Source organism: Empidonax traillii, unplaced genomic scaffold, assembly GCF_003031625.1.
Source record: "Empidonax traillii isolate 1590-97213 ecotype Southwest subspecies unplaced genomic scaffold, ASM303162v1 scaffold105:size1093405, whole genome shotgun sequence".
NCBI classification, from domain to species: Eukaryota; Metazoa; Chordata; class Aves; order Passeriformes; family Tyrannidae; genus Empidonax; species Empidonax traillii.
The window spans coordinates 737789-761898 of record NW_020955298.1 but is presented as its reverse complement, the minus strand read 5'-3'; the positions used below and the strand labels follow the sequence as shown (position 1 = coordinate 761898).

Below are 24110 nucleotides of genomic sequence, written 5' to 3'. Positions count from 1 at the left end.
ACAAGGGACATTGCAACATTTCTGTCGGCTTTTCAAACGCTGCCTTTGCCCCGGCGAGATTGAAGTGTCCCGACAAAAGAGCAGCAGAGGAGAAGTAGGGGAAAGAGGTGGAAAAAAAATCAAAACCACCTAAAAGCAGAGGGAAAAAAAATAATGATAAAAAAAGCCAAAATCCAACACCCAAAGCCATCAAACCGGAGAGAGACGAGCTGCTCCGCGCAGCGCTGCGGTCCCGGGCGGCGGGGCTCCCGTCCGGCGAGGACACGCGTCCCTCAAAAGTTCTCTCCACGTGTTGCGGCCGCGTCCCGGGGAGGGTCGGCGCGGCCCCACGCACCGGGGCGGTGCGGGCTCGCCCCGCCGCTCCCGCGCCGTTTAAGGAAGCGGCCAGTCCCCACCCCTGCGCCGGGCAGCTCCCGCCGCAGCCCGGCCCGGCGGCTCCGGCGGCTGAGCCGGGCTGCCCTGCCCGCCCGCCGCCCTGCCCGCCGGCCCGGCCCGGCGCTGTGTCCCGCAGAGCGCAGCCCCGGCCCCGCCGGCCCCGCCGCGCCCGCCCTTCCCCGCGCTCCTCCCGCCGGGGCGCCCCGCACCCGCACCGAGGGCGCGGCGCGCCCCCTGCCGGCCGCGCGCGGCGCTGCGGGGAGCGGAGCGGGAGCGGGGAGCGAGCCCCGGCCACGGCGACACCCCGCTCAGCATCCCCCTAAACCGAGGGTGCTCACCACCTCAGCTCCCCGCGCTGCCCCGCTCAGCACCCCCCTAAACCGAGGGTGCTCACCACCTCAGCTCCCCGCGCTGCTCTTGCACTGATCCCTGCGCTGCTCCCCACACATCGCCCTGCACTGCTCCCCACACATCTCCCTGCACTGCTCCCCACACATCGCCCTGCACTGCTCCCCACACATCTCCCTGCACTGCTCCCCACACATCGCCCTGCGCTGCTCCCCACACATCTCCCTGCGCTGCTCCCCACACATCGCCCTTCACTGCTCCCCACACATCGCCCTGCACTGCTCCCCACACATCTCCCTGCGCTGCTCCCCACACATCGCCCTGCACTGCTCCCCACACATCCAGCCTCCCACTGCACACCTCAAAGCGGCCACAAAGACACCTTGTCCATATCACAGGGGTGATAGGTCAGAGGACCTCCTGTTCTACCTCCCGTGTCCCGCATCTCTTCCTCTACATCTCCAGTAAGGCCATGTGAGCACACCTGTGTGACCACGAACACCTGGGCACAAAGCACAGCTGTACCATGCATGCATAGATGGGGCAGTTTTTTAACGCACGCTCAGTTATTATAAACGTGCTTTAGGAAGGTGCCATAAGGCCCTGAAAAGTTTTCCCCTTGTTTTGGGAAGACTTCTTCACTGATGCATGAGGTAATCATGTGCTCATGCATGAGGTAATTGTGTGCTTATGCACGATATAACAGCACACTCATGCATGAGGCAGCTGTGCACCTATGCAGGGTATAATTGTGTGTTCATGCATTACACAGTTGTGAGCTCATGCATGATGCACTTGTGTGCTCACGTGTGAACAAAATCAAAGCTAGCAGCCAGAGGCCCCTCATCTTTTAAACCTTTGGGTTCAGCAGGACACAAATGCACATCTCTGCTTTCTACACCAAATTTTTTTGCCTGTGTCTATGCTGAAGCCACACAAGTGTGTGCAGGTGCACTGTGTGCTCAGCACTGTTGCAGATGTGGCAAGTGACTCTACCTGGCTTGCGTGGATGGAATGCCAGAGAGGGGACTTGAACTGATCTGCCATGGAACTGCTCTCGATCAACACTGTGAAGCCATCCTCTACACAGAAGAACGTGTTCCTTGGCTGGAAGCCTGATGAATATTTAGAGCCAAGGAACATGTTGTTTAAAACTGATAGTAGAATGCAAAGTGAATCATAGACCATGGGCAAAAAGGTTTGAAAGAGGGACAAAGCTGTATAAGCCTTTTGAAAATAAAGACATACTGGCAGAAGGTACAGAAATGAAGAATTTCTTGAACCATCTGGAATGGTTCTGCAGTGATGATGCCCAGCGAGTACTGGTAGAAATTAAGACTTCCCAAAAAGGTATAAAAGACACTAACCTTTTCTCTGATGAAGGAAATGGATGCTGTTGAAATTACTTGAGTTGAACACGAAAAGGCCTAAAATTTTAGAAATTAAGAGACTGTTACTCTTACAGAGACTGCAAGTTACATCTGCTAACCTCTTACTCTCTTTTTTAAAACAAACAAACAAACAAACAAAACTGTTCTTGCTCTTTGGCTCTATCAAAGAGCTGCTTGTAACACCACAGACCGACTCTGAGCAGAACAACCTCACAGCAAATAATGCACCTACATGTATGGAAGGAAGAGAAGGAGCCAGGGAGCGGAGAATTTTCATCCTAATGAAGCTCATGGCACAGGGCTTCGCTGATGTCCCGACCAACTGTTTAATTTGCTATTTTCAGCGGCCTCAAACATGTTGCCTCTTGTCTTCACCTTGTTCCCCCCCCGGCACTGATGTGAAGCGCCTCGTAATTTCCATGGAGGCAGAGCAAGACTTTCACACAACATTTTCGCCCAGCGGGAGCTTCTGTGCAGGGAGCCCGATCCCACGGGATGTGCTCAGCTGCTGGCAGCCCGCTCCCACTTCCACTGGCAGCCCTTTGGTGGTAACTGGATAAGGCATATTCCAGGCAAGTCTTCCCTTGGCAGGAGGCACTTCCGTACCTGAGAAGGTCAGGTCTTAGGACTTCATCTCCCCTCTCAAATACCTGCTGGCTGCTCTCCATGGTGTGCAGAATCCCTGTGCTGGGAATGCATGACTGCAGCCCCTGTCTGGATGGGAGCTGGGAAGAGGATTAGCTCTGCATACAGTTCAGATGTAATCACAAGCGTATCAAGTTGTAAAGCATCACAACTTACACAATTCTAAAAATAAACAGAACCAGTTTGTTTCGAGCTGTTTGGCAGCCAAAGGGCTAATATATTAATAACATTTGACCAACAATAGCCCGGAACAATAACTGTGGAACAACAGATTCTATCACTTCTGAAAATAGCCCTCTTTGGAAAAAAAAGAAAACATTTTTACAAGAGCCACGAACCAGCTTCTTTATAGGTCTCCACAAAGGTTTCACAAAGTGGAAGCCTGGTGTGAAACCTCCAAAGTTAGGAGGGACCTCCTGTGGGTGGGAGGCTGGCCTGCTGCTGGGTGGGACACAGACCCTGTGGACACGGTTTAGTCTAGTTGAAGGTATGCATTACTCTGAGCTTTTCTCTCTCAATCCTGCCTATGCTCATGCAATACCTTTCTCTGCAAGTAGATCCATTGATTTATTAACTTTCCAGCGTGTGGCACTGAGCAGCGTGTAAGCAAGGGTGGCTTGTAGCCAACAGCTTGGTATTTCAGCATCAGACCTTGTTGACAAAGCGACTCGATTGCCAGAGAAGTTAAAGTGGAACACAATGTAGTGATAGAAACAGTTGAAATCCACTGATAGCACAGGATGAGATTCCCTGGTCTTCACCTGAAAATACGAATCCATGCCAGAGACCCGGAGTGAGATCTGAATCAGAACAACGGGAATAGCAAGTTTGTGATTAAATGTTCTGAAGTGTGCAAATAGGATGCACTGCAAGGAGCTGGCCTGACCCCATGTATCTCTGCAGGAACACTGAACAGCCAAGTTCATTAAAGATTTATAGAGCTGCAGTCCCCACTCTCAGACATTTACTAGAACATGGTTGTTCACCTCGGAGCACCCACGTAACACCAGTGAGCTCCAGCCTCCTGTCACTGCTCAGACATGCTCTGGTTCTCTGCTCCCTGGCCAAGGCTCTGCCTGTCCAAAGAACCTCTGGCAAACTGTCGGTACGAGAGGAATGCCCTACCAAAAACTGGGCCTTCGTACTTAAAGCATGTGTGCTTGTGTGTGTAGGGGGGAGAGGAGAAAATCACAGGACTAACGAGCTATGATTAAGCTCAGAAATAATGGTTTCCTGTTCAAACACAGAGTGTATCTCTTCTTAGTACAACTACCTCATCCCCAATTGTGTCTATTAAAGACAATTACTGGGGCAGACAGATATGTGTAACCAGATGTGGAAACAATGGTCATGTTATGCACAGTGCCATATGCAGTTTAAATTCTTTGGGCCTGAACAAGTTGCATATAAAAAAATTGTGTATGTGTGTTTGTGTACTGCGGAGCAGCTGTCAATGGGGAAATCCCCTTAGCCCACTTTAATCCTGCGTTCCACAATCCCCAGGGATTAAACAAGTGCACTAACATTATTGACTGTAATGTTCCCTCCCCGGGGGGCTTCAGTCCTTGAAATCCACTCCGGCATTTGCAAGTTCCAGTTGTGAAATAGGCTGTGCACATTCTATATTTGGTAGCTCACAAGTACTCTTTCAGTTGGGCCCGGAGTGATGAAAGGACAGGAGTCAGGAATTCAGCTCAAGCAGGTCTCACAGGGAGCAGGCTCGGGCTTGGAGCTCATTTCTCACCCTGCAGGTCCTACACGGGCACCAAGGCATTGCAGTGACTGCTGGGAGGGGACAGGGATCACAGGACTGTACGAGATGCTTTCTTAAAATCAAAGATGCTGCCCCAGCATAAGTCCTCCCCTATACACACCAGGAGTATGAAATGAGGCATTAAACCCAGCTACACCAGCAGAACCTCACATGCCTCCTGCTTTCCTTTTCCTATGATGAAATACATGTTTGAACTTGGCTACAATCCCTGTGAAATTAGTGACAAAGATGCCATCGATCCAGATGCACAATCCTCACAGCCCCAAAAGGTTGTGACAATGCAAACTGCACAATGCCATCAAATTCTTATGGATCTCTGTGTTCAACTGATGGCTGCAGTGCCCAGCTATAACAGAGAAATCTCAGGCTGGGGCTCCCAAGGACCCTCTGACACACTTGCAAGGCTGACTGATTGCTCCATCTCTTGCTTAAGCTCCCTGTCCAAGTTTATTACAGCTTCTTCGAAGACAGTAAACACTACATTCTATATTAGGCTGTCCTCGCCTTGAATTCATATACAGTTTAAATTCTTTAACTTGGGTGATTGTACCAGCTCAGCACTAGTTTGAATCACCACTGAGGCAGCCACTGCTGCTGGTACAGGGGCAGGTTTGGCCCCAGGTCTTTCAGTACAAACTTCAGAGGCAAAGGAGTTTCACGGAATGGCTGAGGCTGGACCTCTGGAAGTCATCTGGAGCCACCCCTTCTCAAGCAGGGTCACCTAAAGAAGGCTGCCCAGGACTGCGTCTCCAGGATGGAGACTCCACAACCTGTTCCAGTCTCAAATCACCCTCACACAGAAAACTGTTTTCTGATGTTCGGATGGAACCTCCTGTGCTTCAGGATGTGCCCTTTGCCCCTTGCCCTGTTTGCTGCTGATGCTTTTTGCACTGAGGTGAGATCTCAGGCTGGACTCTGAAGCCTGGCTCTGTCACTGTAATCAGCAGGCCCATGGAGCTGTATTGTGCTGAACACCAAGGCCATTCCTCTCCATAACATGAAATCCACAGAGTTGTTTAGGTGGGAAAAGACCTTTAAGTTCAACCATTAACCCAGCACTGCTAAGTCCACCACTAAGCCACATCCCTATGCAACACATCCTTTAAATCCCCCCAGGGAAGGTGACTCAACCAATTCCCTGAGCAGCCCATTCCAAGGCTTGGCATCCTTTTGGTGAAGAAATTTTTCCAGATACCCAATCTAAACCCTCCCTGGTGGAACTTGAGGCCATTTCCTCTTGTCCTATTTCTATATTAATCCAACACCTGACTCTGCTTCCATGGCACTGCATTGCAAACATAAAATTTCATCAAGAGAATTTTTTTCCAATTTACAGCAAGATCGTCATAACAAATGCTATACTCATGTTACTGCTCTTCATCCTGCAACAGCTTGCTCACTGCAGCAAACTTCACTCTGTGGTAAATGCAAGAGCTTACTCACACAGATAAGGAGAACCCTGTGCGCAAACCTTCCAGGCCTGGCTCTGAGCCTCTTTTTTTTTTTTTTTTTTTTCCATGCAGTTTACAGCCAGGAACACGAATAAATACCTGAGAGAAAGTCAGGGGAAGGAGCAGGGCTTCTGTGCCCAGCAGGCCCGGTGCTGCTGAGGTTGAACAGGCTGCCGAGGAGAAGAGATTAGAAATCTCCCATCCATCCCCCTTGCTCCTCCTTCCGTGCATAATTGCAGTTCCTTTCAGACACACTGCCTGGAGAGTCAGCTGGCATTTTCTGGGCTTCCCAGAAGCAGTCGCTGCCATTCAGCACCACTTTTTTCATTTAAAATCCGTCTCACGGGTTCTCTTGGGAAACCGAGCGCTGCTCGGCTCCACCAGCACGGCAGGAAGGGCTCCAACTGCCAATCCCGGTGCCCACGGAGCTCATTCACAAACTCCCACTGCTGCCCCTCCTGCCGTGCACCTCGTTCTCAGAGGAGCAGCAGCAGCAGCGTTCCTGTGCTGGGCCCTCCATCAGTCCTGGTCAGGGAGGCACACCCAGACCTTTCCATTAATATCTGATTACGGACGACAGCAACAACCTCAGGGGCCTCTGAAGAGTTGCTGCTCCTGTACCAAAGCAAAAATACAACTGGGATCCTCACGGAGGAGCTTCACAACTGCTCCCCTCCTCATGTTTCCGGAGAAGAGGACAGCGGTAACTCTGCCCCTTGAACACAGAATGAGGAGTCTCACTTTGCCTTTCCTACAGTGCCATAAACAGAGTTTTCAAGGGGAAAAACATAATTCTTATTTCCTATCTCCCTGTCATTTTTAAAATTACTGGATTCTTGCAGCATTCAATGGATTACTATTCACAAACACGTACCTGCTCCTCTGGCAGAACAAATCAAGTAATTTCTGTTTCTGCTCGAGCCCTCGGCATGCAGACAAAAACATTTTTTATTCATCAGTGGTAAAAGGCTACAGCCATTTGACTTTAAACACAGACATGCTTCTAGGCTCTCTTCCAGGAAGTCTGTGTCACCCAGGCTTTAGATCGATATGTTTGTCTGCAAAGTCACCCTTTTGATCTGCAATTTTTCATTCTGACACAAGAAATGCCTTTTGGTCAAACTGCAGCAGTCCATTAAATTCCAGGCGTAATGGAAATGGGAATCACATTGCTGTAGCCATGTGAAGATTTCCACAGTTTGGGGTTTATTTACTCGTGGGTTAATTTACCCTGCCATGCATTTGGGACTCGGACAATACTGCAGTAGTGTTCTCCTGCCTCATGTGAGCTCCCTGCCTCCTCCCCAGTTTGTCAGTGGTCCCACCAGTGGTTGCAGCTTCATAAAAAAAATTTGTACTTTTAGTTGTCCAACCTGCAGAAAACATTATTTCAGTTTTGTAGGGCAGACACTGAGCATCCTCCCAGCCTGGCCCAGTTGTTCAGTGTGTACAGAGGGGGTCCTGGCCCCCGGGACAGCCCCCCAGGCTGAGAGTGGGGGCTCTGCCCAGCTCACGGCCCAGCTCATGGCCCAGCTGGCTCAGCCCGCTCACCCCTGGCACATCACGCTCCCTTTGCACAACTCAGCACGGCCCTTTTCCTTCCAAGGTCAAGGTTTCAGGGTTTGGATGGCTGAGCTTTCCCCCCAACCCTTTTTTTTTTTTTTTTTAAAAGGTGTCAGTCATCCCATGGAAGGGTGACAAGAGAGGTGGGAAAACAATCCGAAATATTATTAATGGGAGAGGCGGGTCTGCCCAGCCTGTGGGACAATCCCCTGCCTGGCTCCACACAGCAAGGTCCCAGCACGGCTTTTGAGTGATCTCACTGCTATTTCTGACCAGACATAGCTCCTCCTGTGTTCCCAACACACTGGTTTGTGGTTGCTGAAGTTTGACCCCAGGGAAGATGCGACTCAGGAGAGCTGCAAAGCACTGAAAATGTTATAATAGTCCAAACAAAGAACATTATATACTTTTAGTCCCCATTCACATCTTACCTTTCAAAGGCAAACATTTTGTGTCAGCCTCTAAAAAGAATACATAAACCCCAGAAATACTGCTGTTATAATCAATTCATTTTTACACATTTTACACAGTCTGGAAGAAGTCTGGATTCTGAATAACTGGTTTGTCAAGCCAGAAAGATTAGAGAATTCTGTATCTAAATATGGCCAAGATTTTCAGCAGTAACACATCTTTTAAGTACATTAATTGTAATGTGTTTTTACTGGGTAATTAAAAGGGGCCTCATTTTAATCCTCATTTCACAGAGGTGTTATATTCAGAGGGAGGCTGCTCAGTATTTTCTGGAATAAAGTCAAAGATCTTAAAGCAACTCAAAAGGGCCACGTAAAAATTTTTATGTTTTAAGTCAAGACTTGTGTCCAAAACAAACAGCTCTCCCTCACCCACCAAAAAAACCCAACCCAAACCCATCTCCAGCACAGCTATGATCAGATCATAAGCACCTTGATTAAAGTTCACTGGCACTTCAGGACTAGCTATTAAATTAAAGCCAAAAATCAAATTTATTGCCTGAGTAATAAGAGGGGGGCAGGAATTTGGGAGGTGAGTGAACACACGATCTGCCTCAACACAACCCTGCCTTGAAGACAACATGAGCAGAACACACTGACAGAACTGTGTGTTCCTGGACAGAAAGGATCCGGGCACGTGAGCTTATTCCAGGAGGGAAAATTCACAACAACCTTCCAACAGCAGTCCTGGGACAGGGCTGGCCTGTGGGCCCCTCCCCAGGAGCTGAGCACGGAGCCTGGGAAGGACCTTCCTCACAGACGTGTGGGAGCTAAAAGCAAATATTCCAGTTCTGCAGAGACTGAAATTAGGCAACTGGGAAGCTGCCTGGATGTGTTCTGGTCACAGAGAACAGCAGAGCCAGGGCTTTATTGAAATACCTGGTTCTTAGTCCTGGGTTTGAGGCACAGGTTTGGGCAAGACTCAACTGCTCGAGCTTTTGGGATGGGAAGCCTCCTTCAGGGAGGACCTCGCTTTCACAACTGCTTTCAACCAGCAACAAACCCACAGGATTCTGAAATGCTCTGCAAAAGCTGCAAGATGGCTTTTGAATAATTAAAAACATTTTGATTTGACAATCTGATGTGAGACATTGTAGAATAAAAAAAAAAAAAAGAAGGTCAAAACAAGGTGTTTCAAAGCTGGAACTTACATCTAACAAAGGGGACAGGATTTTGACAGCCCTGCATTTTCCTAGTAAAATAGCATCTACATTTTTCTAAACAAGTTTTAAACTGCATTTCCTGTTTTTATATCAAAACATAGCAGAGCTTGTTTTGTGGCTTGTTAATAACATGCTGTACAACCATTTTGTACAGACCTCCCCAAACACCTTACAGTGCAGTCCCTATTGAGAAGGGCAAACAGCCTCCTGCCCAGTCAGGCCCAGGCTGAGCATGGCACCTGAAACAGCAAAACCAGCTTTTTCCTGAGCATCAAAGGAAGCAGCTAGTTCTTTGAAAGAGGCTCCTCCACTCTTCACAGATCTCTGGCTATTGTGATTTTGCAGTGCAATGATTATTCTTTACATATTTTAAGCTGTCTGGAAGCAGCAATAAGCAAGGTGATGTTATACAGAGCCAGCAGAAATGCCCTCCCACATGTGTAAAGCTTTCCTCAGACTGGTGTATTAAGAACCAAACAATGAAGGTCAATTCTGGTGTAAATGGTACAACTTCACTGAAAGGGTGGTAAGGCACTGGAACATGCTGCCCTGGGAAAGGGTTAAAACTGAAAGGGTTAAAAACCTGTGGGTGTGGCACTGGAGGACATTGCTTAGTGGTGAACGTGCAGTGCTGGGTTAACAGCTGGATGGGATGATTTAGAGGGCCAACCTTAACAATTCTTTGATTCTAACTGCTCTAAGCTTTTATTGCAGGATTCGACCTCTATCCTTTAAGGACTCTCTGTGTGAGAAGTACATCAAACCCAGCACCTACTGAGGAAGAACCAGCGAGGGGGATTTCTCACATCCCAGCGGACCCAGCGCTCCCCCCGCACAGCAGAGCTTTATTCAACTGCGCCTCGCTGCGTTCAGGACACCTGTCCTGGGGAAGAACACACAGAACTGTCCCCTGCGAGGACAGGTTCGTGGCTTCCGTGGTGCAGGGGGGACACAGGGCTCGGGGCTCCCGAGGGTGCACCACCAGTGCTGCCTGAAGCCTGATCACCCCCACGCCGTGCTGATGCCACCCGCGGGCTCCCCACGACACGTGGGGGCCGCGGCCACCCCGCCAGCTCCTCGGTGGGCACTAGCGGCTTGCCCACGATCCACAGCTTCCCCGGGGCCGGGTGTCCGACACCTCGGGAAGGGCAGCGGGGCTCCGGATCTCCGGCACCGGGAGCAAAAATGAGCCGCAAACGAGGCGGCGTCCGCGGCCTCCCCGCGGCGGGGCTGCCAGCGCACCGCGCTGCCTCGGCAGGCACGGACGGGGTTCGAACCCGCGATCTTCGGTTTACGAGACCGACGCCTTACCACTTGGCCACCGCGCCCGACGGGCTGGCTGCACCCGCGCGCCGCCAGTGGAAGGCAGCGGGCGGCGCGGCCGCCGCCGGGACCGGACGGGGCGTCCCGGGGCGCTGCCGGCGGCGGGACGGGGCGGGGATGGGGCGGGGATGGGGCGGGAGGGACGGGGCGGAGCGGCCGTGGCGTGCGGGAGGGTGTGTGGGGGGGAAGCCGCGGGGCCGCCCCGCGGGGGCTGCCGCGGGCACGTGCGGGGCGGGGCGCCGGGAGCGGGCGGGGCTCTCGCCGTGTTCCCGCACCGTGTCCCGCCCGCCGGGATCGGCATCCCTGTGCCCCTGCAGCGAGACCCCTTCCCCGAGCGCTGCTGCTCCTGCACTGCAGAATTACCGGGGAAGGTTCCTATCTCCCAGCGGAGTAACACGGGGCGTCCCTGCAGGAACACGGGGCTGCCTCGGGAAACGGAGGCTGCTCCTGCCAAGCTCACAACTCCGGGTCCTGTCGCTCGCCAGTTCCCGGTTTGGGGAGGTCGGGAGGGTCCCCCGAGGGCAGGAGCCGAGTGGGATCGGACACAGCCCACCGCGGGATGCTGGGGGCTGTCCCTGCATTCGGGGGGTTGGCGGCGACTGTCCCGGAGCCTCCCGTCTCTCCCCTGTGAGCCCAGCAGCAGCGTTTCCCCCCCTTTCCCTTGGGACAGCATCAGGCAATCTAATATGGTTTGTGTCAGGAAGTGTTTCCTGATATTCAAACCGAATTTTCACGTTTTACTTCAGTCCCATTATCTTCTGTTTACACAGTCAAATCATAATAGCATAAATCATAAATACAATACTGCATTATTAATATTTCCTCCTTAGGGTTTCCAGCTACCAAATATTTAGTCTTATGGCTAACGCTTGGTTAAAACCCAAGAAATGAATCAGCTCTCATTTTTATCGCCACCAGCTGAGGGGAAGAATTTGAAGGTTGTGGTTTTGAACCATTATTTAGCTTTGCATTGAAATTTTTCATCCTAGCTTCTGGTTTTCAACCAATGCTGGGCAGCAGAAAGTAATCTGCTATTTTTTAGCTTACATGTTCATCCTGAAAAACACAGACCAAACCAACCAACCAAAGAGGGGAAAAAACCCTAAACCAGGCACATTTAGAACCTACTACCAATCTAACATAATAGAATCCCTATTGTTACTTTATACTATGAATTTGTAACCAGGCCCCACTGCCTGTCCAATCAGACCCGAGTTACACAACCTTTATTACAGGAATGCATCCTGTGTTTGCAGTGTTCTCGCTGCTCAAATAAACCAACCACGTGAGGTCTGAGCAGCTCATTCCAGAGAGGAAAAGTTGCTCTCCTCAGGGTCCCATTTTAAGGTGTTTGTACAAATATTGCACTGAATCTATCCCAGCCTGTCTCTACTGCTAAGGTTTACTTTTTTGAGGCTACAGTTGCTTGGGAACTCAGCATCCCAGTGATACCCAGAGCCCAAGAAAAACCAGGATGGCAAGAGGTGCTGGGGTTGCAGAAGTCACAGCTGTTTTTCAGCCACGTCCTGCCCCCTCCATGGCCCTGGACTTTGCATTTCAGGTGGTGGGTGTTTGACCACATCCCTGGGCACAGCACAGTCCTGGCAGTGCTCCTACTCCCTCCCCAGCTCTGGTGGAGTGATGGGAAGAGCCTGGCTGTTTTCTGCTGCCCCCACTGCCCAGCCCTGCTGCTCCCTGGCATGGGGCCACTGAGGGGAGGGGTTTCAGGGCTTCACCTTTAATCCACACTTACACAGTATTTCCATGAATGAAAACAAACTCCTCTGCTGCTGTCCCCAGTTCATTGCTCTGCACAGCCAGAGCTCATCTTCTCAGCCCACACTTTATCCAAGAGGCTGAAGGACAGCCTTGGTCAGGTGTTGTTTCTCTGTCACATGGGACAAGTGCTCAGGCAGACCAGAGCATTCCTGAGGGCCTGAGAGCAGCTTTGCCTGGTGACTGTTCAGGTTTTAAATAAAAGCCTGAGCACATTAAGAAAAGCCACAGAGACAGTGTTTCATAAAACACAACCAGCACTTTGCTCCCGTACAACAGGGAGAGAGCGAGGGCAGCCTTTAAGCAGCTGAGTTCCATCCACCTCAGTTGGTGCCACGGCCCGGCTCCCCTGTCTTTCCAGAAACAGTCTGTACTCTGAGTCATAAACCCCCTGTTACACACTATTGCCTCAAAATGCAAACTGCCTCGTCAGTCAGTGAGCTCAGGCACAAAGATCTCGGTGTGAGGGAAATGAGTAGCGTGCCAGAGGACATGCTGACATATTATCATTGCAAAGTTGCTTTAAAATCACCATTAACCCAAATAGTTATGGTTACACATCTGGGACAGTCTTCAATTTACTAGTCATGTGCTCTAACCTCTTTTTTTGCATCCAAAAAGCAGTCGGCTCCGAGGACAAATTTCACCCGAGTTATGCAAGCTAGGAAGAGTCCTTGCTGCATTGCATGGGTCAGAAGACATTTAGAGTGGAGTCACACATCCCAGTCTGCCCTCAGAGATTCAGGAAAGCATTGAAACATGGGCCATGAAGAGTAGTGAACAGAGCAAGGGAAAACACTGAAGTCATGGCTTTGAGACTGCTCTGCTGAACAAAACGTGTCAGCCAAGACAACGTGAGGAGATCAGAGCCTGCTGACAGACTACAGGAGTTGGACAATGTACTCAGTCGGTGCTCACATGAGATGTATTTCCTCTTTGTAACAGCTCTCCTTGTCACTGTCCAAGTTCTCAGGAGTCTGAGCTCCTGCAATCTATTTCCTACTCCACTACTGCCTCATTTAACCTGTCTGCCCTCAAACCCTCCTTCCCTCCTCCCTTCTCCCAGACGACAGGAACAAGATAAGAATCACCTCCCAGGAGTTCTGAGCTTGTGCAGTTCCCAGTTGTAAAATGACCCAACGATTATGGCTCTCTCCAGCCCAGTAAAAACATGTAAAAACAGTATAATTTTTTAGAAACTATTACATACTTTGTGGTACACAGTGTTGATGATTCCTATCCCCAGAGTAACAGGTGATTTGCTTTCCCACTGTGCCTTTCTTGTGTGCCAGTGTATAACTGATCTGGAAGTAGGTCAGTAGTACCTCACGTTAGCCTGAGGTGCTGAGATTTGGGAACAAAACTTCTCCCTGTCTCTCTGGTGAAGTAGTTTAGCATACACAGTAGGGAGTTTTCTTCAAGCCTGCAGTTATAAATCTGAATATCCAACATCTCATTGCTGGGAGGAATCTGGGGATGGGAAAGCCTAAGAAGATAACACACAGGTACGTTGCTCCATGTATTATTTATACACTATCTTTGCTCTGATTCCCCAAATATCTGTACCCACTGTGAGAAAAGCTGCCCCACAGCCACATGGGGTGATACTGTAAAGGACACATACCAGGTTTAGAGACTTCTGACATGCAGATGAAAGTTGTTTGGTACGCTATGATTCCTTGCAGATCATCAAAATGTTTTAGAAGGAAAAAATTCACCCTGCAAGGCTTGAACTGATTAGTGAAGCCTTTTCAAAATTCCCTTTCCCCCTCTCCTTTGCTTCAAGCCCAGCTGGAGGCAGAGATCTTACCACCTTAGACTCCACTTTGTATTTTAAATAATACACCACAGGCTCAGTTCCCTGGCTCTACACCTTTCACCATCTTTCACACAGGTGCAAAACAGTCACATTTTTTTACATCAAGGGCACGAATGACACCCGAATAAACAGCAGCAAGCTGGGGGTGGGAGCAGCAGATTTTCAGGAGCCGAACTTCAAACCCAGTAAAGCCACTGTGGAAACATCCTTGAGCCACCTGCACCCTGTGGCTGTGTCAGTGTGGGCTTTGCTGGTGTTCCCAGGCCAGCCTTGATGGTTTCCTCCAACACAATGCCTGGCAGGTAGGAGAAGGCAGGGAGCTGCACAGGGCTGCTTGAGGAGACACTTTGCCCCCGGACTGTCCCGACATATAACAAAACTCCCCCATTTTTCCCAAGAAGGAAGAACCCAGGCTGGCTGTGTCTGCCCCTCTGTCAGCAGGGTTTTCTCAAAGCCATGGCCCCACTCTTGGGCAACAATGCCCACAGACATTGGGCTGCTCCAGAGGTGACCATGCCCATGGCGCCCTCCCCTCACTCCACAGAGGCTCTTGCACAAAGCAGCCTTGAACCCACGCTGCTCCCTCACTTATTTAACTCCAGCAGTTAAAATACAGTGCAGTGAATAGGCCAGTGGGTCTGACAGCTCAAACAGAAGATAAAAATAAAAAATAATAAAAAAAAATTACCTCAGAGTGTTGGTCGAGTGGGCCCCAGTGTGTCCTCCAGCATCCCGCCTCACGCAGAGCCTGTTCTGCTGGGAATGGGAATGTGAGTCCTGGCCTGAGCCCTCACCAGGCTGAGGGGCTCCTTTGGTCTCCACTCATGGCACCAGTGACAGGTCCCAGCTCCCAGACATAGCCCAAGGTGTCCTAGCACCGCCCTGACACCTCATGGACAATCCTTGCTGTCCTGCTCCCAGGACGGCCCCTCCAGGCACACCTGGGAGCCTCGGCCTCTCCCAAGGACAGGCCATAGCAGTTTTCCCTCAGGCTTCTCCAGGCACAGGTGCCTCCAGTTTATCTGTGAACGTCCCCTCCTGCACAGGCCCTGGGGTGGTCACTGCTGGCCATGTGAGGTCGGACCAGATTCCCCCAGGACAGGGCTCCAGGCTGTGCCCTCCCCGGGGCAGAGAGCTGCCCCTCCAGGCAGGAGCCACAGCACGAGCTCATCAGCCCCACACGGGTCAGTAAATACAGATTAAAAAGCTGGCTCCAAATCCTGCAAACAGCTCACAGCTGGAGTTTCCATCAACGGAGGAGGGGAGAGATTAACGGGTCGGTCCCATGCAAAGCTTTGGCCTTACATGTCCCGCACAGCTCTTGGAAGTTTTACACAGTTGTGGCTGTCAGGTAAGGCACGTGCTGAGCAAAATCCTTCCCTAGTGCCACCCTGGAGTTCCCTCATAAGGAAGATGGTGTTTGGGCAGGTGAGAGCAGAGCTGGGCAATCCTCCTTTAAATGAAGCACAGAAATAGAGGTGGACCAGGAAGGAAGGTAAGGAGGGACATCAAATCAGTCATCCACCACAAACAACGTTTTAGTCATGCAGGGAAAGCAAATAATTTATTTACATGTCTGATTGTACATTACAGCTACCTGAAGGATCCATATCATCAAGGACAGCTTTATTGTCCCTAGAAAGTATTTCAAGAAAATACAAAGAAAATAGTGTAAATGGCACATTGTAACAGTACTGACATCACTTCCCTGGTGGTGTAAATTACAGAACGAGATTAAAAATAGTCATATGCCACTTCTGCTGGCTGCTTTTTTTCCAGTAACAATGGAGCAAGTGGACTTTGCTCATTTTCATACTAAGCAGCCTTTAAAGTAAAAAAATAAAACCACCTCACTGCTCCTAAGGCAGTTTTATATTCTGTCAAATGGGTGCCGAATTCAGTCAAAGAACTTCTGCTCCATGAGAGCAGAACATACTACTTTATAGATAAAAACCTCTGTGTTTTGTAAGATTTAGGGGATATTGATGATTTCTTCCTTGTGAACTTAGCAGAGTTTATTATCTCACTGTGTCTGGGGGCTGGTGAGTGGGGTTCTGATAAACCACATGATGTGAGGGGAGGGAACAGTTTGAGGATCTCACCAGATGAGGGGGTCAACACTCCAGAAATAAAACCATCAGCTTGAGAAAAGGCTGGTGGGAGGGAAGGACACTTCTAGGACCAGATTCCCAGTTGCCAGTTACAGACATCCAGTCTCACAACACATCTGTTCAGCTTCCCAAATGCTGCAGGAGAGTGCTGTGCTACAAACCCCGTGGGAAGGAGTTTATTTCAGCATTTGCCCAAATGTGAAAAGCGAGACACCCAGTTTCTCACACCTGCAAGAGGAAGATCTCCAGTCATGCAGATCCAGGGTCTGTCCTTGGGAAATGCTGCCACAGAAGCCAGGGAGGGAAGAGAAGGAATAATTTAAAGCATTTGAGGCACTCTAAGACAGCGAGTCTATGAATTGGTAATGCTATTTCTCTTTCCATTTCAATGGGCAAAATAAATCACTTGCCCAATCCCACAAAAATAATCCCAGAACTGAAGTAAACCTGAAATGGGCAACGTGCTCAAATGAGGGTTTGGTCTGGTGTCCATTTCAAGTATAAAAAGAAGCAAATTGGCTTTAATGGAAATAAAAACTATAATTGCCAAGTCAGGACAATAACATTTAGTTAAGTGTTTTATTATTTTCAATTAACTGAAGCCAACAAGTGGATAGAATTGGTCTCATAACGATACTAGAACAATAAATCTGCGAGTGTGTGTGTGTGAAACATTGCCTTACAAAAGAGACCAGCCATCTGACACAACATTTCTAAAAGAAGACAAAGAATTGCTAATTATGTTAATTTTCATTTGCTACGTAACTTAGACCATGACCTAGTGCTTCTAAAAAAACCTGTACAAAATGAGTATTTTTTACATCTCAGAGGCACATGAATACAAATCTGATCTAGTTCATATATACACATGTACATTACAAGAAACCAGATGATCAAATGAAAGAAGTGTATATAAAAAGTGCCTGAAACAGATGATAAAATGTAAAAATAAAATGTATCCTCACAACAGAGAAGTAAAAGGCACAAGTACTAAAATATGTAACCATGCAAAAAACGTGGGTAGTCTGTGCAACAAAGAAAAACAAATGGCTCTCACAACTGATTTTACAGTAATTCTCAAAATGTCTCAGTATTTAAACATAACATCAGTGCAACATTTACTGCCCTGTAACAGGTTCACAAGATATGAAATTCTTGGTTCCCCTTCTGGCGTCCTTTCTCCAAAGCCAGAATAATTTAGCTACGGATAAGGTATTAAACAAAATAGGGCTGGTGATGGGTATTTTACAAATTACACCACAGAAGCCCATGTTTGTTACTGTGTGTTTTTGTTAGGTTTAAAGTTTAAGTCAAAAGTAACCCCTCTGTGTCTGTTTGAACAGGTACTACTCTCGCAGCTGAAACAAAACCTCCAGACTTAATCCAGTGAGCTAAACCCACGGCATCCAGAACACCACGCAGCACTGTCAGCTGGCTCCACACTGTGGCAAACCCTGGTACCGTGGCCCTGGCTGCAGATGTTTCTACCTGCTTGCACACTGTGAGAATCAGCTACAGCGTTCTGTACGTGGAACACAACCAGTTTTCATGACCACAAAAAAGGCAGGGACAGGACTGGCCTGGTATAAAGTCAAGGCTGAAATTCTTGTCTCGGTATATTCAGCCATACTGAAGCCAAGAATGTTGAATTTGTCCCTTCCATCTGCTCCCAGTGCTGTCCCAAGGCACACAGCCACTCTGACAGTGGGCACAGTGGGGCAAGACCAAGAGTGTAAATGTTAACAGAACAAACGCTGGGAAAGAATCCCAGAAAGAAACAACTCTCTTGCACATCAGAGCAACTCCCAGAGCATTATGCAGGGTGACAGTATTCAGACCTAACACCTACTGCAATCCTTCCCAATATCTAAACGTGTATACAGAGTTTCCTTGAACAGAAACCCACACATGCTTCAACAGCAAACTGCTCCTAAAATCAATACTTTGAATTCAAAAATACTGAAAAAAAAAAACAACCCCTGGGGATGATGCAAGGGAACAAAATGTCAGCAACTGTGAACTATATCCTTTAAAACCAACCAGCTGTGTTATATCACCTGTCACGACTTCTTGACAGTGTTTCTTGAGAAACAAATTACTTGACGAGAATATGAGCACTGCTGCTGGCACCAGGAACTGCTCAGTTAAAGTTTGAGTCAAGTTTTCACTTAAATCAATATAAGCCAAGCCACTGGTTTGGCAAGTGTTTGATCAGCTGCTACTTCCTTCCTTCCTTCCTTGGAAAAAAAAAATCCCTCAGACCACATCATGCAGTATTTGTTTTAAGAGAAAACCACTGTGTATTCACTGCCATCAAAGAAGGAAAAACTCTATTCTTTTATTTGTAAATTCAAGTTCTTAGACTCATCACATGTCACCAGCACTACGATGCAGAGACCGCTGAGCAGTGCCTGGTGTAACAGCCCCAAGTGTGTGTTTATGTATCAGCTTCCAAGCCCTCATTTACAAACCAGATGAGGGAGCCTAAACACTGCAGCTCTAGATGCTCTCTGGAGAGCAACGCAGTTCTACCCAAGTAAATGGAGCGTTGCCGCACTCAGACAGCAAAATATTTGTTGATACACATATCTTTGAGAATTAATAATGCTGTGTTCAAATCCCTACTGAGCTGGCTGAGAAACATCTGAATTTCTCCCAAAGACCATGAAAGGAAAGTTGGCAGGAAAAGTGCACGGGATGGTTTTGGGTTTTTTTTTTTTGGAGGCTTGCTACAAATTTGCGTATTAAAAATTCCTTAAAAATAGATGGGATGGTTAAGTTTGTCACTGTTGCACTTCAAAATAAGAAAAATTCTTGAAGAGTTTGAGTCTTTATTAGAACTCATTAAAAAAGCTGAAAAATCTTCTTTTGGTGTCGAAGCAGTTTTGAATCAGCATCACTCTGAAATCAAAACTAGGCAACAGCTGAAGACTGAAGTCTGGAGGGAAGCAACCAATACCAGAAAAGTCTCGAGAGACTAATTTCAGGTACTCTCAAGTGCAAGTTTTGAAAGAGGTAATTTTTCTGTGTATGGGACTGCCCTGACCAAGGGCAGCTTCCAGCCAAAAGCCACTGGTACAGAAATACCTGCAGTGGTTTGCAACTGGTGGGAGCAGAGTATCACTTAGCTTTTGAGAATCTAAGGTTGAATGAGCTAAGGAACAGATCAGGATTCAGAACCCAGGATTGTGTTTGCATTCCCCAGGGGTTAGGTGAGAAGCTGGGGGCTGACACAGGAATGTTTGCTGCATTTGTGTATTGCCAGAACAGGGTGATGCTACAGTTCTATGTTTGAAGCTATTTACCCAGGGAAGTGAGGCCCTTGTTCCACCAACAGTAACACTGGCAGAGCAGGCTGTACTCCCCCAGCTGTCCTCAGAGCACAAAGGCAGCCCAGCAAAGAAGTCAAACTTATCAGAGAACAGACACCCAAACCGGTGCCTCCCTCTTGCCACGTCTGCTGCCTGTTCTGCCAAAGTGTCTGACACCTGATCAAAGTAGGCACTCTCTGCACTGCCAGCATCAGATTCCTCCCTGCCCCAGTGACCCAGCAAGTGATCCCTTATTACCAAGTTACCTGCTTGCCATAAAATGTGATGACTTCTTTTCTGGGATTGAACTGCTTTCCAGGGCTTGAACTGCAAGACAGGTTGGTCTAATACCTGTAGTTACTCAGTCTACGAATGCAATTGCTAATTATTATTTTTACAGGAGGATACCTTAGAGGAAAATCTGCCAGTGAAATGCCTCTCCCACCTCCAACTCACATTATCTGTCAAACATACAGGTATCTGGATATGTATTTCAACAGTACCAGACAGCAGTACCACACCAAGGGCCCCACAGGAGCAGAAGGGTAACTCCTTTACACAATAAAACAAAGCTACAAACACCACAAACATGGTGGTAAGACAACTCTTCAAATGCAAACAGTGGGGCAAGGAAGAGCTTCTAAATACTGACAAACTTGGGTACAGAGCTGAGGAAGAAGCCCTGCGAGATTTTAGAAAATCCACTGCTGGGAATATCCCTTTCAGGATTTCAGCCAGATTCAGTGACTATTTGTCACTAGTAGTGACTATTCACCTCTTACATATAATTACCTTCACAAGAACTTGGCTACCACTACAGTCATGTCTTCTGTTTGTGTCCATGGGCTCTGTGGTCTCAGTGAATTAAGCCAGGCTCTGCTTTCAGTGAAACAGTCCTCAACATTTGCTGATGTTCCACCCTAGTGGGAACGGGTTTTAGATTATTAAAATTTTGAAGCCAAGTCTAGTTTACTTAAAAAATAATCAGGGAAAAATGTTCAGTCACCAGTCTAAGCTACAACAGCTTCACTCACATTTAAATCCACTGCACGAGAGCAGGACAGCAGTGTAACTTCCCAAACACAGGCAGCTCCAGTACCAGGGCTGCTGGTCACAGCAGGTGAGCAACAGCCACCTGACCATGTGGAAGAGTCCTCTGTGGCCTGTACAGAGAGTAAAGTCCCTGGCACAGCCCACAGACAGCACCAGGCAGAGGGAAATGGCATCAGTGAAGTGCAGGTGAGGAGTCCTGCAGGCAGGTAGCACCAAGTGGCTTAACTGTTCCTCTCCTACCTTCTGGGTGGCACACGGAGAAGCAGCAGCAGAAAGGTGGCTGTGTGGGGTTCCACGGTGTTCCACCTGCTTCTCCACAAACAGAAGCTGCTGCAATGTAGCACAAGATATTTTACACCATTCCCAGGTGGATCCCTTCCTCCAGATTACCCTAGAGCCTCAGGAACCCAGCCGAGACATCCCTGTTCAAACCACACTGTACCATTTCTCCTGCAGACACCTCTGTGTGGGGTGTTGTGTCCCACAGTCCTTCCTCTGGTCCCTTCTCTCCTTCCAGTTACTTTACACCTGCCTAATGCAGATACATAGAAACAAACTGTTTTTATCTTCTTGCCTTCAAGAAAGCCTGATTCCAGCACATCCCCTGCTTCCCATCACTCCAGTAACACATCACTGAAGGCAAGAGCACAGAGACTGCAGAAAAATATATATATATTTACATCCATAACTGAATACAGTTTTACGTATTCAAATTCAGGAAAAATGCATCACATATACACACCAAGATACATCGAGAGAATACTAAGGGCAAGACACTGCCAACAGCAAGAAATACACAGAAAAGCACAGTCATTGCTACTGTAACGTTCTTCTGGGGAGTGTATTCAAGAGAGGAAACGTCTCTATGCACTGGGGAAAGCCAGACACCCGGGCCTATTTTTCTGTGCCAGTTGGTGTGAATCCAAAAAGTGTGAAACTTTTACTTTAAAAAAAGTGCATGGAATAAAATTTGTTTTTTAGCATTCAACTACCCAAACAATTCCATAAGCTACATAATTAATTAAAAAGGTCCTAGCCCTACAGTACGCAGATCCAGCTCTGGAGAACACAGGCACATGTTGAAGTCATCCCTATTTAAGGCAGCATTTTAAGCATAAACTCAACTTTAAAGCTTATGTTCCGTCGCGCTGACTTCTCTGAGCAGTCTCAGCACACACTTAAAAAGTTAAGCACCTGCACAACTGCTCATCTAAGCGAGGATGTGTTCCCTATTTAGAGCTTTAGATATGCACGTGTGTGCTCAGCCTGGACTGGTAACTCCTGCAAGACCAAGCTCCTTCTTTTTCCTGCCCTACAGGTAAAAGCCACTCCACACCAGACTGCTCTCCATGGCTGTGTCAGCAACCAGTGGATCCTCTCCACAGCCTGCCCAAAAAAAGGTCATTCTCGAAGGAGTGCAGCTATATGGGCTGGAAAAGCAACTTAGCACGTGATGTCAAGGGCTGCTCCTCCTCCTCCCCTGAAGTGAAGATATTTCATGCAATTTTTTTTTTTTTTTTTTTTGGTAAGAACTGGAATGTGTTCCTTCAGTGAAATCTTTAAAATCAGGGCGAGGGGAAGGGGCAGGATCCCAGAACTCATCTTAATGGCCCATGATATAACCCCCTGAAAATAGGGGAACAGATTGGAAGAGCTCTTCGCCTCAATGCTACAGGGACCCCCCTGGTACAACAAACACACATGCACACACACCGAGGAGCAGCTGGCTCAGGGCATCCCCCTGCAGGCTCCACAGTGACCTCACATCAAAAGCACTTTGTGCTGACAGTGGCAAACAAGTGGATGGTGATTTTTCACAAATAGCAACAATTTTGCAGTATCTTCCTCTTCTTCCCGTTTACTTTGTGTCTTTTCCCAAAGCTTGTTTTTTCTTGTGTGTGTGTTCTTTTTTTTTTTTTAACCCGATGTGTGGTTGAACTACTAAAACTTAATCAAATAGTAAATTACACAGTCAGCACCAGTCAGGAACTGAACCTGGGTATGCCAATTGGTTTGTGGTACCCAAATTCCTGGAAGAACGAAGAAAAAGATTCTTGCTCCTAAAGTTAGGACCACATCCATATGTTTCCATTGTCTTTTTTTACCTTTACAACTAGAGGTAGAGTCATTTTGTCCAGTATCTAAAACAGCATGATCCAGTTATATTGTTATTACATTAATATACAGTATCCATCTTATCACAGGTATTGAAAGTGCATGGAAAAAGTCTAACCAAGCCAATTCAATGACAAATAACAGTGTACCAAACATCGTATAAACACACCCGCGCACCCACACTCACACGTAGTGTATATATATATATTTATAGATTAATTTACAGTATCAGAGTGTTGTTTAGATCCAGTGGCATGTGCAGAAATATCAGGCAGTTGCTGCTCTTCCTTCTCCTGTTCTCTTCAATTCTTTATTTCCAAGATGGACGGGTTGTGGTCCAGGATTGCCAGAATGATCTTGTCCATATATTGTCGCAATCTGTAGTTTATCTCTTCCTGCTCTTTGAGGGCTTCCATGAGCTGAAACACAACATTTCCAAGTTGTTCTTGAAATATTCTCACTAGTTTACCACTAGCTAGATTTCTGAGAGGTCAAAGGCCCCTCAACCTCTCCAAAGACGAAGACTGCTTTGCTTTTTACCTAAAGTTCATGTTATTTGGGTGTCCATTTTCGTTAGCCTTCCCATAAGTACTACCCTGAATCTGCAGTTTCTTACCTTTGTTTTATTAGACAGGAAAAAAGGTGCAATGGGATCAGTTTATGCAGGTCTGTGAGGTTTTACTGAGCCTGGGCCACAGCTGTCAGGCACTTCCCTCCTTTAAAGGCGGAGTGCTGGGCTCCCTTGCGTGAGCCAGAGTCATGAGATACAGAGGGAGAAAGTCAGATTTTTTTTGACAATTGCAAAGGCCCAATTTGCTTTTACCTAATTAGAGATCAACAGTTAAACAGCCTTCCTTCACAGAGCTCTGGTTCAGCAAGAAACTCAAGTATGCACTTCACTTCAAGGGCCTCCCCAGGAGCTAAAAGGCTGGCAGGTCATCCCAGTACAGACTGGGTAAAAGGCCCGTCCCAGGACTCCTCTTGATGAAGAAATGGGGAATTCTGTCTGGAAGAAACAGAGCATAAAGGGCAAACAATTCCTTTTAATCTCCTTTACCACTAACCTGTCTTCTTCCCTGGGAGCTCTTACGGGTCCCTGGGCCTGATCTCACCTGAACCTGTCCTGGAGCTCAGAGGAAGCTGCATCAGCTGGACTCAGCCCACACAAATGGGCCTCCCATAATATCTTCCAAAGCATTAGCAGACTATTACTTGCAAACTACTTACTTTCTCCAAGAATCCAGCTCTGCTACAAGGGAATATAGGCAACATATAGCTCAAATTTAGATCTGAGTTACTGAAGTAAAGTAGAATTAAATCTAGAACAGAAAGTAAAAATTTAAGTAACTACCTATGGTCATTTCAGTATGAAACTAATGTTATACTATCATAATACCCTCAAATTGTAAAGCAGTTCACTGA

At 47.9% G+C, this 24110-nt stretch overlaps 1 protein-coding gene, 1 long non-coding RNA gene and 1 other non-coding gene across 7 annotated transcripts in view; all 3 read right to left on the bottom strand.

The window, feature by feature from the left end:
- The window catches only part of LOC114056839, a 34685-nt gene extending 19476 nt beyond the window's left edge, over positions 1–15209 (bottom strand). The window contains exon 1 of one of the 2 annotated variants that reach the window (XR_003571093.1): positions 14787–15209. This is a non-coding gene — a long non-coding RNA (uncharacterized LOC114056839). Of the gene's footprint in view, positions 1–195; positions 283–14786 lie in introns of those variants that run through there. The other variant, XR_003571094.1, reaches the window with a different exon arrangement.
- TRNAT-CGU lies at positions 10437–10508 on the bottom strand. The gene has a single exon. It is a non-coding gene; the product is annotated as a tRNA-Thr (tRNA).
- A 3721-nt stretch (positions 15210–18930) lies between the features above and the next one.
- RAB11FIP4 (RAB11 family interacting protein 4) overlaps positions 18931–24110 on the bottom strand; it is a 110137-nt gene continuing 104957 nt past the window's right edge. For all 4 annotated transcript variants that reach the window (XM_027882392.1, XM_027882393.1, XM_027882395.1 and 1 more), the window contains one exon: positions 18931–23107. In XM_027882392.1, the coding sequence (XP_027738193.1) occupies positions 22991–23107 (117 nt within the window). In that variant the 3' untranslated portion in view covers positions 18931–22990. The remainder of the gene's footprint in view (positions 23108–24110) is intronic.